We start from the raw sequence: 14,055 nt of genomic DNA, 5'->3' as shown, positions 1-14,055 counted from the left end.
ATGTTTCATACCAAAGCAGACTATGGGGGGAAAAAAAGTAATATGTTGTAATATCTATTCAGAATCCCAAGGGATACCAAAATGAATAATTACTCCAGCATACTAGAGCAATAACATACAGACGAGATTGAACTGTGCAATTTAACCAGGACTTTTTAGACCTTCTTTCTCAAAGGCTATAATAAGTACAGATTTAGTTACTAACTCAGCATTTATTTGTTAATTTATTTCACTATTTAATTTTTCTGCAAGTCAAGTATTTATACTCAGATAACAATGTTGTCATACTTGTAATAGTTTATAAATGAAAATACTATTTGTATAACAAACCTTTAATCTCAATGCACATTCTAAAGCTTTAGCCATTTATGAGGATAATAAGGGATTCATTTTGTTTTACTACTAAAGGAAAGAGTTTTTAGATGCTTAAAAGATTTTTATATGTTATTTTATAAAAAAGAAAGATGCACGTGTAATGCTATCTGATCATTTGAAGTCTAAAACAAAATATCTGAGCGTTGGTTAAATTTTTTGTTTGGAATTTCAAACATATTGAGAAATCCACTAAATACATACAAAAGGAAGTAGTAAGTGTCTAAAAATTGACCAATAGTTTCCACGTGTGTAGTTAAAGAAGTATGGCAGTAGCTATTCCAAATATACATATATATATATATATGTATATATATATATATATATATATATATATATATATAAAAGCCAAACCTTTGGTGAAAATTCTGTCATGACACAGAAAATTCTAAGTTTGCCAAGTTAATTTTTTTATAAAAGTAATAAAAATGTGAATCAAAAGCATTACAGAAAATTCTATTCTTAGCTAGTCCAGTAGATAGCTAGGAAAAATAAAATCAAATAAAAAGATGAGCAAGTTCTGGTGATTAGAATAAAACCATAAACTATATTCTGTGCAGAGTTTTATTTAAGAGATCATCATGTCAAGAAACTGAAGCACTACAGGTACATATCTGTATATTAAATAAGTTATTCCCCTGTGTTTTTGTAATTTTCTGCAAATACTAATACTTCTATATTTTGCCAGTAGGATTTAATAAACCATCAAATCAGGTAGTTAAAATGAAGCTTCATTATACTTTTGTTGTTACGCTTCACATTACAAGTATATATGTCTTGATCAACCTATTCACAACATATGTTTATAATTAGTGTTAGGATATGGTACGTAATACGAAGGACTCCACAAACAAGCATATGAAGAAATAGGCGTCAAGCTAAGCTGTAAAGAATAATATGCCAATATACACCAAAGACAGTGTACTCCGTGTTTCTAGTTAGATTGGCCATAGTACTTCATAATTATTAATGTTCTTTCCAGTAGTAATGTCTATGAAAAAGTGTTATTGTTTGAAATATTTGTTATTCATTTCCATGAATTTTGGATAAGCTAGAAATATGCAAACTAGATAAAGAACTGGTTATGCAATTTACCAGAATCACTTCTAGGACTTCTGTTGTTAAAGAAACTCATATACCTGCTCCAAACTCTGGTGAGAAATAATAATGTACTTAATACTATAGTACTTTTTTATACTAGCAGATTTATAGCCTTTTTTTTTTTTTTTTTTTTTTAATTAGTGTCTTATGCTCTTATGGAGAAGATAGTGAGGGGAAAAACAGTGATGAGAACAAATCAAAAAAGGTTTATGAAGGTTTAGTGAAGTTTTACAGTCTTTAAAATTTTATAAAAAAGGCTTAAGCTCAACAGTTTTCTGTGTTCCCTCAAGATATGTTCATTATACACTTTAGATTTCAAAGCAATTTTGACTTTCAAATTGGTTTGACTTAAAATAAAAATAAAAATAAAAATAAAAATAAAAATAAAAATAAAAATAAAAGGGAAGAGGGGAGGGAAGAGAGATGCATAATGAAATCAGGAAGATTGGTGACCTTTTGGAAATCAGGAATTAGTAAGTTCCCCTCTGATCTATATGCTCTTTTCTAGGAGTATTCATCAGTATGGTGATGCCAGCTGCTTTGATGATGTTCCCACTGTTAGAGTATCTTGAAAGAACCATGATTGATTGCTTGCTTGCAGTACAATTTGTCTGGATTAATATTATCCAAGCATTTGGCTAGAAAACTTCTTTGTGTTCTTCTTTCATACTTATTACAGGTGAAACAGCTCACAGATTGGATAGGTGATTTCAATTTCCTGATTTTCAAGCTATGAAAAGCTAGATTTATATATTAAATGAACATTAAGTACTCTTAATTTCTTTTAATTGTAGACACCAATGAATCAAGCCTCAACTCGATCTCACTGCATTTTCACTATTCACATCTCCAGCAAGGAACCTGGATCTGCAACCATCCGACGTTCCAAGTTACACTTAGTAGACCTTGCTGGATCAGAGCGTGTTGCAAAGACTGGAGTTGGAGGTCATTTATTGACAGAAGCCAAATATATCAACTTATCACTACATTATTTGGAACAGGTAAAATTCAAATATTATGAAAAATTTTCCCTTTACTCCATTCCTTATTAGCAATATGCAATGTTTTTGTAATCTTGATTCCCATGTTCAGTTAATCTTAATACTATGTGTTTATTGCACATTTTAAAATATGTTTGAATTGATATCTCCTCATTTGAAATAAAATAATATTAATTCAGATAAATCAGGTTACATTAGATATACAGGGTACTGTTTCAAAAATAGGTTTCTTGTTTGATTTGGAATTCTAAAGATATTAACAAGATTGCAACTGTATTTCTGTTAAAAATTTTATATGTGATTTTCACCTGGTCTCCTCAGTGAGAATCAGAATGTATCGAGAACCATTGTACTAAAGTGACTGTTTTTTATTTGGTTCAAGTGAGCACTGTAATATCATGAAGTTTTAGTCTTTTCTCTCATCTGTTGTTTTATTCCACAGCCAATGAGAATCTTTGATCTCTTTAAGACAGAAGTTATCTTTTTTAATATATTGATGGGGTAATTGTCATGATAGTTTTTATACCAATAGGATTCACAGGTGCAACTGTAATAAAAATAATAAATCTTCATAAATCTTTGTCATTCAGCTACTGATACTGAAAAAGATTTAGCTTGTTGATTTAAGGTACGCTGAAATCCCTATCCTCCTTTCAGTGTATATGATGGTTAGCAATTGTTGAATGTACATATGCAGAAAAGTTCTAAGAGTTCCTTTCTTTACAGCCATTTGGAGCTTCTAAGAGGAAAGAAAAATATACCAACTGGTATTCTTGTATTGTATTACAAAAAAAAAAAAAAATATTGGGAAAGCTGAAAAGTCTCACTTGTGTGCTATATTTATTTGCAGTCAAATTTCAGTATATTTTTTTTGTTCGGACTTACAGGGAAGTAAAGAAAAATAGTTCGGCTAATTTTACTAAGGAAGTGGAAAGATACCATCTCTGTGTGTCTACTAGTCACACAATTAAAAAATGAACTCATGAACTTTTTGCCATTTTTTTCAACTTTGCTTTTTATGTTTCCTCTTTGGGGAAGGCAAATTTTGAAAAAGCAGGCTCATCCTGAGTATTGTCACTCAATTTTTGTTAAATAGAAACAAAGGAAGAATTAAGAGTGTGTTGGGAAGTTGAATGGAAACTTTGAAGTAGAATTCCAGTAGAAAGCTTTAGCTAACAGTTTTGATGGTGTGTGTTTTTTTAATATTATTTTATTATTATTTTTTTCCCTCCACTGATCTCATATAATCATTATTCCTTCAAAACTAGAAGAATGCAATATTACATCTTAGAAGCCTAGTAATTTCAGTGAATTGTGATAAGCATGATGGTGAAGGCTGTTTACATTCATTACTTTCTTCTAGTATCTCTCTTTTTTTTTTTTTTTTTTTTTTTTTTTTATTCCACCAGGTTTATACGTTGTCCATATTCCATAGCACTCCTTCCTTTCAGGTGTTTCTTTTTTGGCTTAGCATTTGTAGCATTGTTAAAAGACATTTATGTTTGCTTATAAAAACTTTCTGCCCATTATATTTAGTTCTGCCTGATCTTCTGTAACCTTTTGCAATTCTAATGCTATAAAACTCCAAGCAAGGGTAAGAAACACATAGTAATCAATGAAATATATTTTGTGTATACTCTGCTATTAAGATAGAGTCACTGATTTTTTTTTTTTTTAAGTGTGGATTTCAGACCTCCCACCTGTTAGATGAATTACTTTCTTTCTAAATTTGAATAGGTAGTATTGTTTTCATAGTCTAGCAAACACTATTTCTGTTGACAGACATTTGTTGTTTTTGGAGCTCTGCTAGAGAATACTGTACATTTTTGAAACATTTCTTTAAATTCTTTCATATACCACAATATGAAGGTACATGCTGATCTGTGAAGCTGTCACTACTTAGTGGGATAAAAATAAAATTAAAAAATGCTTAACTGAAGTTCATAGTTGTTCTTTTCAATTTATACTCCAGTACACGTGTTATTTAGTAAAATTTACAGTTGAGGAAGTACTTTAAAAAAGGAGATTTTGTGTGTGTCTATGTGTGAAAATTTCTTCAAAATTATAGTTAGAAAATATAATCAACCATTCCACTTCCTGGGAAGAATTTATTTTTTTTTTTGCGTGTGTTGTATTTTTCATTTAACAAGAAGAAATTTGTTCAATTTAATGTACTCTAGAATCAGAGGTTTTTCACCTGTCAAAAGAGAAATTTTAAGGCACAGCAGGTGGTAGCCAGTCATTTACTATTACACTGGATTTATTTTCATATCTTCCATTTGTTAAAATTTCACCTTAAAGTAAAATGGCTGTATGTCAGTTATCATAAGCAACAAGGGTAAATGATTCAAAAATGAAATTTGAAATCATACAAATTGTGTTTAGGATCTTTATTTATTTATTTATTTATTTACTGTATGATTTTTATGTATTTAAAATGCAACATTCCAATGAGCATCTGTGAGGTTGAGTTTAATAACCTTCACAGTGCATTTTGAGATACTCATGTTTGAAGTACTACAGAAGAGAAAAATATTTACATTTTGTCGTGCAACTTTTAACTCCTCTTGTAGTATAAAAACAAACAGAGATAAGCAAGTTGGGTTCTGTTTGGAATTGCATATCATTAATAAAAAATGTTTACTAATCCTGAATAAAAGATGACTGAAGACAGTAAAAACAATATTTTTGTTCAGTAAAAATCAGGTTATTCAATCCTGACCTTGCAGTGACTAATACTAAACAAGTCAAAATAAGCTTATTTACATTATCAGCTGTTTAGTTATGATCTACTGGTGTTTTAGTGTTGAGTTATTCCATTTCTAAACACTTTGCATAACGGTTATATAAAAATGATTTGAGTCAAGATGAGAATGGGAACGCAGTTCTGTATTACCACACTTAGTCTTATCTTAAGGTGTTAAAATAACTTCAAATAAATCAATCACATTTTTTTAACTAGGTGGCCTGTATGTCTGGAGCAAAATGAAGTCCTGATAGTCTTGTGCACCTGATCTACAGTAGCAGTAGAAATGATTCTGTAGTGCCCACAGCAATTTGGTACATGGTTACTTTTAAAAGTCCCTACTACCACATCTGGGTAGCTTTTGTTGTCTATAAGCCATAGTAGGATGTTTGACAATAACAACTGCATTTTTGCCTATTAATTGGCATTTAAAATATGCTCCATTTAGAGAATACTGAAAAATTTAATTGGTTAATGAATGACTGCTACTTGTACTTACTGAAGTTTTTGTCTGTAAAATTTGAGATCACTGTCAGCTACTTATCCACATTCTGTAGAGAAGGTAATTTTCTGGTTTTGTTTCTTCCTAATTAACATATCCCTATAACTTTCTGCCTTAAATTGTGGTGATTTAAATCATCATATTACAGTTTTGGTTTGGTAATATTGTTAAGGTTTGTTAAGATTCGACCTACCAATGCTTAAAGAAGAAAGAAGAAAACCTCTTTTGATATCAGAAGGGTAATAATACACTCTTGTTTTCTGGTTATCCAATTTAGTTGGCTGTTAGAAGATCCTTGTTCAGATATTGTACAGTGGTCTGTTGTTTTGTGAAAGAATATAATTTCCTTGACTTTCAGATATGTCTTCATTCTATTACAGATTCTTTGATTGGCTTGTAAAATTGTTTTAATGCTTTAGGTTAGGTTTTACTAAAGGGACTTAAAACCATCACCTCCTGTGTTATATGAATCTTGCACATGACACTACAATGGCATGAGAGCTGGTCATGTAGGTTTTCAGTGCCAGTGGTAGAAGGTTTGAATTCTTCCTGGGCTACAGACTTCCTGCAAGAACCTCAACAAAATGTGAATTTCCCTGTAACAGAGTTACTATTTTTAACAGAAATAAGATATCTTCCCTCTGGTTCTTTTCCTATCTTGCCAATTTAGGTAGTAATCTCTGTGTGGCAGAATCTGAGAGCATACTTATTAATGTATACTCCACATTAGTATGAGGTTTCTGTGCAACATTAGAAACTAAAACAGCTATTGTGTTTTATAAGATATGACATATTTTCATCTAATGAGTTGTAATACACAATATTTTAAAACCTTTATCCAGGAATGTGTTTTCAGTTTCCTTTACAATATAGTAATTCTCATATTATGTATTGGTTCCTCTGAGGATAGCCAATATATGATTTATAGTAATAAGAAATTTTAACTTTCTGAAGACTATTAAACTAGTGGCAACAAAAATGTTACTGCTAAATTTTGTAAAGTAACAATTTTCTTTGGTGCAATATGAACTAAATATGTGCTGGTATGTAACATTTATTGATGGAAAAACAACTCCTAACCATTTAGGATAGCTTGGACAATTCATATAGCTAAAGGTTTTCAGTACAGTGCTTGGCAAGATATCAGCTCAAATCTTTGGTATCTGAATGTATCATGGGGTAATCTAGCTTTTCATTTAATAATAATTAGAATCATAATGTAAACAGCTGAGAAGAGAAGCTGAGAATATTAGGTGTACCATTTCCTTTTTGGCCAAGACATACGTTCTAAACTGAATTATTTCTTTCCAGTAGTACATTGTAATAGTGCACACTTTTATTTGAGCATGTACTTGTCAAGACATTTTCTCGGAAATAAATGAATTGACCCCTTCAAGAACCATGTGCTTTAGGAATGTGTCATTTTAAAAGCATGCTTTAGCAAATGTTGAGGAAGTTTCTTCTTGAATGCTCTCCATATTTTAGCGAATTATTATGCTGAAAAAAATATGAGGAAGATTTTCAATAAGTTACCGTATCTTCGGAGAGTGGTTTTTAGTTTATCATGTTCTGTTTCCATGTTTCTGAGAGGCTATAAAATGTAAAGCTAAGGTGTGATAAAATTAAATGTATTTGGTCTTTTAGGTCCAATGCCTGCAAAGACATACAAACACACTGACATTTAAGTGAAAATTGTACCAATAAAACCAGAGGCTTTGCACCTAAGTGGGTGCAGAGGTGTAGTTTTGTATTAGAAGTTTAGGTTGCTGAGCAGGTTGTGTTTTTTTTTTAATCTTTCTGTGTCAGGTGAGTTGGTGAGTTTAAAAACATTTTCCATTTTTACTGTTGTTTCAGGTAATAATTGCCCTTGCAGAGAAAAATCGGTCCCACATTCCCTATCGAAACTCTATGATGACCTCAGTGCTAAGAGACAGCCTGGGAGGAAACTGCATGACTACCATGATAGCAACACTTTCTTTAGACAAAAGAAACATAGATGTATGTTATTTCTGTTTTCAAAGAAAATGTTTTCAGTTGTTAAAAGAGCCTGCACTTTTGACTTTTATTACAGTTTGCAATTCAAGTGTGTATGCTTTCTTTCTCATCCTTACCAAAAAAAAAAAAAAAAAAAATTACTGTTATTTCCAGGAGATAATTCTGTCAATAGAACTTTCAACAACATACAGGTAAATCCTTTAGGATGTGTTATTCTCTAAGTAATCTGAAGGCAAGGAGCAATTGACAAAGGACTTGCACATAGTAATGAATCGTATATATATTTTATTTTTTTCTGATGTATAAATCTTTGAGTTATGAAAAGATACCTCGAAGGGATTTTCCAAAGGAAATATATATTGGTAAGATCTCTAAGCAAAATATCGATCAGACCGAGAAAGTCTTGGCAGAACTCCTTTATACTTTGTGGAGTCAAGTTTTTATGGTAGACAATTCAAGAAGTCATGAAGGACAGAAGGAATTAGATGGAACGATTTAGGATTTTGGGATTTTTTTAAAATACTTCTGTATTCCTTTGTGAATTCTAAATAGTTATGTTTTCCTATCTTTATTTAACAAAATATGTTGTCATGTGCATACCTAGAACACTGCTCAAATCCATTTCTAATATAGATATTTCCTGATTTTCCATAACATCAAAGATTTCTTAATGTGAATAAACAAGAAAAAAACCTAGTATGTTTAGGGCTATTTTCTGAAATACAATGGAAAGCATTTTACAAAACTGTACTTCATCTAGTTGAAGACATTCTTTCTTTAGAAAATGGCCTTTGCTTTTAAATGGAAACAGAACGTTTAGAATTGTATTATTATATTATTATTATTTTATTATTATGTTATTATTACAACATAATTGTGCAAGCATGATGTCTGGTTATAAATGCAACTGAATAAGTTTATTAATACTCTTTTTTTTTTTTTTTTGACTGTGTGGTATAGGCACACTTTCATACATCAATTCATCGGGTATATCCATCTCAAATCGCAATTTAGGCTTCTATTTTGGGGAGTATTTAGGCACAGCAGTTATCCAGAGTAGGATACTGACACCTTTCATTTTCTTGCTTTACCATATGCCATCTACAAAACAAACCTTCTTCAGTCTTCCCAAAAATAAATAAAAAATTTACCCTGTTCCCTGAATCTGATGTATGCAGGTAATATTAGGACAGATGTTCAAGTAATTACTAGACATTTGAAAATATCAGAATTAGGACAGCTGCCTAATTTAATTTGGAGTTCTGTGAGACATTATGCAGAGTTATGTTTGGCTTTTTGTTTGTTTGTTTATCCACTGGATGTACATTTCATTCACAAAAAGAAACACAAGACAGCCTTACCCCACACTATGAAATGAAGCTGTATATTAAAAGCAACTTTCTTAAGGACTTAGCTTTGTCTCTAACAGTGAAAGCAATGAAGCAGAGAATTCAGTGTAAGAAAGGGCACTTTCATGAAGAGGACAAATAGAATATTGGTTACATTCCTAGGTTATATTCCTACTTCTTCCAAATAGTTCATATACACCTTTTTACATCACCTACATCACATTCTTCCTGCTAGTTCTGTGGAGTGCTTGAAAAAAGGTCTTGACTCTGAATTGTAGCCATATCAATTGTTATAGTTACAAGTGAAGTTGAATGCAAGGTCTGTTTTGAACATAAGGTCATACATGTATAATGATACTAATCAGAAAAATCTAATTTTTGGTACTTTTTGTTTCCCTTCTGTTAAGTGTGGTCATTCAAACTCCTTGCAGCAAAGCAATACCTAGAGTGTTAATTGATTAATCTTGATGAAGCCCTCAGGTTCTGCAGAAATAAGCAAGGTAGAAAAAATGATTAGGAAATTAGTAGTTGCTAGCTTTGATTACCTTTTAATGACATAGGATAAACAGGTCATGAGCTTACATATTGAATGCTGAAGACTGAACTGATTAATCACTCAAGAAATTAACATATGCTTCACTCTGAACAGGGCAAAGAGGTCTGATGGCAATATATATATGTATACTGTATATAGAGTTGTACCTAGTGAATATATAAGAATTAAAATTACATAGTCTGGTTATCATTGCATGGGACCTGCATGGTGGAGGCAAACACAAGGTCTAAGTGCTAAGAGCTAGGGTTATTGTGCAGCTGTTTTAATAGTAAGATCCTCCTCTCCCATTTGTTTCTGTATATATATTATGACTTTTGCAATAAACACCAGTATCTTTCATCATATAACCCTAATTCAGAGACCACCCCTCCAAGCATGGAAAGAGAAGTCCTGATCATATATTTAATTTAGTATTTCCATATGTTAAAGGAAAGAAAACTGCAGAATTACTTTGATTCTGAGATATAATTATATACCAATAGTAATGTTCTCTTGATGTAGACTTTGATGTAGATCCTTATATTTTAAGAATGTCAGAATGGCACATCTCAGAAAATTTTATCATACACCTTATCAAATATCATTGTAACCTCTAACCTAACTGAAATCGGTTGCTTGTCTTTGTTTGTTTGTTGTTTTTTGTTTGTTTGTTTTTGTTTTTCATTAGGTAGGTAAGTTCCCTAGTGCGTTCTGGCATGATCTCAAAGGAGGGAACAATAATTAAGGATCCTCTATTTCACTCTGCACTAGATGGGAGTACTCACTGATTGTCAGAGTTTCCTCCACAAACTTCATCTTGTATCTTTACTTTTCTGACTTTCAGTCCTCCTGCACTCTAACTTAGTTCACTGCTCTGCTCTCTGACAGTTTCTTACCTGGTATCATAGTTCTACCATATCCCTCCTAGTTTTAAGTCTCCTAACTCGTTCCTTACTTGTCCTGATCTTTCCCTTCACCTCTTCCCAGCATTTTTCACATATGCTTCTGTGGTCACAGTTTCATCAAAAAAAGAAAAAAAAAGTTTTAGGTAATTTCATCTTTTTCTCACCATTTGAAATTTTTTACCCTCTGAATAGTGTTGTGGCTTTGTTATCCTTTAGTGCCAGCTAGGGGCTCATTCAAAACAAAGCTGATCAGTAGATTGACTGGCTCAATAAAATACATGTTACAATTTGACAGTTTTAACATCAGTATCATTAATAGGATAATCTTTTCCTTGAATATTGTTTTTTGGAATATGAAATGTCAGATTATTTCTGTAAAATACACCAAATAAAAAAATGTAATTCAACATCAGCAGCAGTCTTTTCCAGTTACCTGGTGCAAAGCTAACTGAAATCCTTCTTTTTTTTTTTTTTTTTTTTTTTTTCTTCCAGGAATCTATATCAACCTGTAGATTTGCACAGCGAGTTGCTCTTATTAAGAATGAAGCAGTTCTTAATGAAGAAGTTGACCCCAGATTGGTGAGAGTTATTTGGAGATAGAGGGAAGGAAATTGCTTGGTTTTAATTTCAATAAACAATTGCAATCATATGCATGTTGAAAATTTTATGCTAATTAATTCATTTAAATCCTTTTTTAGATGCAGGTTCCAATCTTATCTATAAAATAGCTGCTATTCTTAGCATTTCTTTTGGAGATAATAATAATCAAATGATCAAATGAACCTTTATAAAACCCCTAACAAGTAACTTACAGTGTCCCTCCCTTGTGTAGTTGAGCCACATCAATTAGCATAGATACAATTTGGCATAGCGTAGATACATAGTACATGCTGTATAAAACTTACCATATAGGTGGATGATGGTTCTTGTAGCTCTTTTTATAATTAAATTTTCCTCCAATACTGTGCGTTACTGGTAGCTGCTGTAAGTTAAGCACTTTTGAAATTAGAATACGTAATGTGTTCTGCAGAATACATTGAGCATATTGTGATGTTAATGACGCTTCTCTGGTACAGCAAGCAGTGCAGTGAATGATCTGGCATGGTGGCTTTTAACCATCCCAAAATGCACTAGAAGGGCTATACACCTGGGTGAAAGCAATCCAAATTTCATTATATTTTTTGACAGGTATAGAATTGAGAAAACCAAATCTCAGCGGTAGTTAAAACCACCATGGAATGCAAAGGGTCAGAAGAAGGTCTTTTATAAGTAAATTGACATCAACATAAAGGCTAAGGAGAATGTAAGCCTGCAGCTCAGTATGGAGCAGTAGACCTACTGACACATAGCATTGAAAAGGCTGTTTTGCCTCAGCTGTTACTTGTAAAGCTTTGACATCAGGCCCACAGGTCTTACTAGCAGTGTGTTCTCTGCAGTGGGGAAGGAATGTTAGGGAACACTTAGGCCACTTGGACAAGGATAAGTCCAAAGAATCAGATAGGATGCATGTGAGGGTGTGGAAAGACGTGGCCGAGGTCACTGTGAGGCTATTTGGTATCTTTGAAAGGTCATGGCAATCAGTGACCGATGATTGGAAAAAGGCAAATATCATGCCTATCTTCAAGGAAGTTGAGAAGGAAGGTTTGGAGATGTACAGAACTGTACAACTGTTAGCCTAACCGCAGTCGCAGGGAAGATTATAAAACAAATCCTTCTAGAAGCTGTTTCCAAATACTTGAAGAACAAGAAGGTGACTAAAAGAAGCCAATATGGATTTATGAAGAGTAAAGGATACATGACAAAGCTGATTGCCTTCTACAATTAGATGACTGGTTATGTGAGCAAGGAGAGTGGTGGATGTTGCTTATCTGAGGTTTAGTAAGGTTTTTGACACTTTCTTCCTTTGCATTCCCATAGTGAAAGAGATGATATATGGATTGTATAAGGTTGGTGGAAAACTGGCTGAACTGCTAGGCTTAAATGAATGTGATCAGAGATGCAATGATCCCTTGTGTAGTTGGATCAATAGTGTTCAGTGTCCTTATTAGCAACCTCAGTGATTTGACAGAGTGCACTCTCAAAAAGTTCACAGATGATAGCAAATTGGGAGTAGCGCTCAGTAATATGGGAGATAAGGCTACTATTTAGAGAGCTTGATAGGCTGAAGAAATGATCAACTGAGAAGAATCTAATGAAGTTCAACTAAGGTAAAGGCTAAATAGGGTGGTATAACCCTATACAGCAATACAGCTGGACACCAGTAACGTAGAAAGCAGCTTTGTAGACATAAGTCAATAGTGTGATGTTGTGATGAAGACCAACTAAACACTGTGCTGTATGAGACAGACTATAGGTCAAGGGAAGTTATTATTCCCCTTTATACAGGACTTGAGAGACTGCATTGAGAGCAGTGGGGCTAGACCTTGATTTACGGAAGCAAGGCCCAGCAGAGTGACATCAAGATGATCAAGGGACTGGAGCACCTTATTATATGAGGAAAGGCTCAGAGTTGGATTTATTCACCTTTAAGAAGAAAAGAATAAAGGGATCTTGTTACTTTATATCTGTCTAACAGGTGTAGAGAAGTCAAATCAAGAGTCTTCTGAATGATAGACCGTGATAGGACAACAGGCAGTTGACACGTCGCACCGCACAAAATTTTACTTATATTTGGAAAAAGTTAAAGATTAGGAAACATGTTTACCATAAGGGTGGTTATATATTGAGATAGTCTTCCCAGGCAGAATGTGGACTTTCCGTCCTTGGAGGTAATCAAAATGCAGCTGGACAAGCCCTGAGGAATGTGACCTGTTTAGCCCTGCCTTGAGATGCAATTAGACTAGATGACCTTACACACTATGGTCTTACACAGACCAACTCTTTTATCTTGCTTCTTTGCTAACACATATAAGAGTTCTATACAAAAACATTTGTAACAAGGGTATTCTATGAAAATGTGGTGTCATCTCAATTTTTTTCAAAGGTCTATAGTAATTGGTTCTGTAAGACTTTCACTGTATTCTTTCAGAATATGCTTTAATTTTTCAAATTTGAGAACAGGAGGGAAATGTAAAGCAGGAAGGCTGTAGTGATGTCATTCATAGAATCCTTCTATTGTCAAGTTCTACAGAAATAAGGCACACTACTGCACTGGAACAGTTTGAATATTAAAAAGCTAAGAAACATGCAGGTACAGACCTTCCTTGAGATTGGTCCAAGGAACATTTTATTAGTTAGGAAGAATGAAGTCTGTAAAGTTACCATTAAGAAAAAAAGGAAGACAAGTAAATGAGATGTAGAAATAGAATTTCCACACTAAATCCTTAGGCTGATGATCACATCTCAAAGAGCAGCAGAGGAACTCTGTGGAATGAATCAGGGATTTAGGCAGGGAAGGATGAAGGTAGTAATCCATGTTGGTAAAGCATGAAGCATTGCAACTGAAAGAAAAGATGTTTCTTCTTTTGGTTTGTGTAACAAAAATGTACCTTAGGTTTTTGTTTTCAAAATTTGGTTAGTCTTCCTTTTGAAATATTTTATATGCCTCTA

General features: G+C 32.9%; 1 protein-coding gene across 4 annotated transcripts in view; it reads left to right on the top strand.

Moving 5' to 3' along the window:
* KIF6 (kinesin family member 6) overlaps positions 1–14,055 on the top strand; it is a 174,559-nt gene that overhangs the window by 43,072 nt on the left and 117,432 nt on the right. For 3 of the 4 annotated variants that reach the window (XM_032183487.1, XM_032183486.1, XM_032183489.1), the window contains 3 exons: positions 2,268–2,474; positions 7,577–7,720; positions 10,999–11,085. In XM_032183487.1, the coding sequence (XP_032039378.1) occupies positions 2,268–2,474; positions 7,577–7,720; positions 10,999–11,085 (438 nt within the window). The remainder of the gene's footprint in view (positions 1–2,267; positions 2,475–7,576; positions 7,721–10,998; positions 11,086–14,055) is intronic. The other variant, XM_032183488.1, reaches the window with a different exon arrangement.

Source organism: Aythya fuligula, chromosome 3 (assembly GCF_009819795.1).
Source record: "Aythya fuligula isolate bAytFul2 chromosome 3, bAytFul2.pri, whole genome shotgun sequence".
Classification (NCBI taxonomy): Eukaryota; Metazoa; Chordata; class Aves; order Anseriformes; family Anatidae; genus Aythya; species Aythya fuligula.
Note: the sequence above shows the minus strand (reverse complement) of the source record. Positions and strands in the feature narration are given on the sequence as shown.